This window comes from Osmia bicornis, unplaced genomic scaffold (genome assembly GCF_907164935.1).
Source record: "Osmia bicornis bicornis unplaced genomic scaffold, iOsmBic2.1, whole genome shotgun sequence".
Classification (NCBI taxonomy): domain Eukaryota; kingdom Metazoa; phylum Arthropoda; class Insecta; order Hymenoptera; family Megachilidae; genus Osmia; species Osmia bicornis.
In genome coordinates, this window is record NW_025791458.1 from 5019935 (window position 1) to 5022784 (window position 2850).

At 32.8% G+C, this 2850-nt stretch overlaps 1 protein-coding gene across 1 annotated transcript; it reads left to right on the forward strand.

Annotated features, from left to right (window-relative positions):
- The first annotated feature begins 413 nt into the window (after positions 1 to 413).
- LOC123989231 (mediator of RNA polymerase II transcription subunit 25-like) lies at positions 414 to 1058 on the forward strand. Its single transcript, XM_046289936.1, has 3 exons — positions 414 to 435; positions 567 to 797; positions 973 to 1058. Exons 1-3 carry the CDS (start codon positions 414 to 416, stop codon positions 1056 to 1058), a joined length of 339 nt encoding a protein of 112 aa, XP_046145892.1.
- The last annotated feature ends 1792 nt before the right edge of the window (positions 1059 to 2850 follow it).

The window sequence follows — 2850 nt, forward strand, 5'->3', positions numbered from 1 at the left end:
ATTTTCATCGCTTTTGTCGATGTTTAAACATACGTAGTTGATTGTATTTTATTACATATTTTGCAATTCAAACAATCAAAAATTTTCGTCACTAATGAAAAATAGTTTCCGTGTTCGTATTCAATGAATATAATAATAAAACTATACAAGAAGTACATATTGAGTGTTAGTTATCCTGATACACTTTAAAAAGTATAGATGTGTTTCGATATACACGGTCTTGTCGCCGTTCCTGTGACTTTCGTTCTATACAATATAAACACTATGTCACTGCAATCGATAACATTCCACCGCTAGTCATTAATTAATATTAATGTAACTGTTATTACTTATACCTTTTTTTTATTATTGCAAATATCACATCTATATATTTCTGTTTCAGAATAACCCCGAAGGAATAAAAAAATTAAAAGATGGCCGAATCAGAGAACAATTGTAAGTATTATTTCAACTATAATAAAGGCAAATAAAGAGTACAAGAAATAAAAATTAAAAGAAGCTGTGCAAAATGTATATAGTGCATAATTCAGAAACATGCCTGCAGTTTCTTTTTTTTTCTCTATCAGATCAACAAATAGTCAGAGACATTCAGCTGATGCTGCAGCAGCAGGAAGAAAACCATCTGCGTCAGATGCAGCTGCTGCAGCAGCAGCTACAGCAGCAACAGCAGCAACAGTTGCAGCAACTGAGGGAGGAGCTCCTCCCTCAGCAACGAGAAGGTCCTCGATCGAGTGTGGAGCCCCTCCCTCAGGTGCAAGGGATGGATGCTAAGCAGGAGGAGGCGAAGCCGCCGCGAAGTATGTATTACAGATTCTTTTTTATACTATGAATTATTGCCTCGTACAGAAGAATACAATATTGCCCTTATCAGAACAACTTTGTTGTTCTATGTAAGGGCAAATATTTACAATAATAATATTTCAATTACAAAAAAAATACATATCTACTTATTTCAATTTTTATACATTGCAGAAAGAGGAGTAGCGGCAGGACGATCCCGGCGTATGCGGGGCTACCGGGGAGGTCAAGGAAGGGGGGGGGAGGGGAATAGGAGGTAGGGGCGGAAGGGGAAGGGGAAGGGGCAATTTCGTAAATTTATGTTTCTATTAAGTAAGAATAAATAATTACTGAGTTAAACTGATTTAAAAACATGCTATTCGTTATTCTGTTTTTTTTATTTTTATCAACTACCAGTACTTGATCTTTACTTAACCATTAAGAACGAAATATAACCTTAAGGCATCCTACAAATATTGCTCGTTTCTCTAATTCCACTAAAAAGTGTGAAATAAAATAATTTTTAACAAAAAAAAAATCCGACTTCAAAATGCACTAAAAAGTATAAAATAATTTCTATTTCATTTATATCTGTATTCCACAGCTATTAATACAATCTACTTAATCGTTAAATAGGTTTCTAAATATATTTCAAAGTTTTCGGAGGCGGCGCAAAATTAAAAATACCCGAACAAACGGTGCTGCCAATAACGATTTGATTGTGGTATTGGTAATTAATAAGTCGTAAGAGAAAAATTATAGGTCCGGCTGAAAACATTTGCAATTGTAACGACTGTATCAGAAATTGGCAGCACTCCTGATGTACATGCAGTATACTGTAGTTCACGAGAGACCATACTTAACTCGCGCCGCTTACCAGGTCTAGAGAGATTTTTAATAACGTGTGTTATTTCCTTCTCCAATTTGCTTCTTATTATACTTTGCGATCATATAAATGGTGGGCAGAAATATATGACGTACGATAACTGAAAACCGGTGATGATATTGTAAAGTTTCACGATGCAATGAAAATTCTATTATTTTCCGGAAAAACATGATGTGAACGCAAAGTAAGAAGCAAGCTGTAAAGGGGAATCACACGCACTATTCAAAATTTCCCTAGACCTACTGAGCTGCACTAGTTAGTGCGGTCACTCGTTAACTGCAGTATAGTTAATTCGCAATGGGTATATTGATTCCCGTTGAATATTGTTTACTTGAAATTATCAAATGGGTCATTTCTCACTGGTTGCCGACACCTGAACTAGGATCATCCTAGTAGAGGAAAAGTTTTTAATTTTGCGCCGCCTCCGAAAACTTTGAAATATATTTAGAAACCTATTTAACGATTAAGTAGATTGTATTAATAGCTGTGGAATACAGATATAAATGAAATAGAAATTATTTTATACTTTTTAGTGCATTTCGAAGTCGGATTTTTTTTTTGTTAAAAATTATTTTATGTTCAATACATCCTTTATTTCAAATTAATGTTGAGTAGAATGTATGAATATATAATAATATATCTTTTTTTATATTTTCAGCACCTGTTCAGACATTCATGCGGAAATTACAACCACAAAATTATGGAGGGAAAAAGTTGAATAGATACATTGAAGATACTTTCCAGCGTAGAATGAAAAAATTGGGGCAAATAACAAAAACGTACCCTGAAAACAGATGCAATTACTTTCTCGCAGGATATATCTGGAAATATGTTTGAGGTAAAAGAAATATTAAACCTTATTTTCTTCAATACATTCTTTATTCCAAATTAATGTTGCTGCGGACAATGTATCAATATATAATAATATGATTTCTTTTTCTCTATTTTCAGCAATTGTTCAGACATTGATGAACATTCTCACAGGATATATCAGGAAATATGTTTGAGGTAAAAGAAATATTAAATCTTATCTTCTTTAATACATTCTTTATTCCAAATTAATGTTGTTGAGTATAATGTAACAATATATAATAATATGATTTCTTTTTCCTTATTTTCTGCATTTATTCAAACATTGATCAGGAAAGAAAAATATTGGAGTAGAGAATTTGAATAGATCCATTAAA

Coding starts and splice junctions, on each gene's coding strand:
- LOC123989231 (XM_046289936.1), top strand. CDS start 414: ATGGCCGAATCAGAGAACAATT. Junction 436..566: donor GGCCGAATCAGAGAACAATT/GTAAGTATTATT, acceptor TTTCTCTATCAG/ATCAACAAATAGTCAGAGAC. Junction 798..972: donor GGAGGCGAAGCCGCCGCGAA/GTATGTATTACA, acceptor TATACATTGCAG/AAAGAGGAGTAGCGGCAGGA.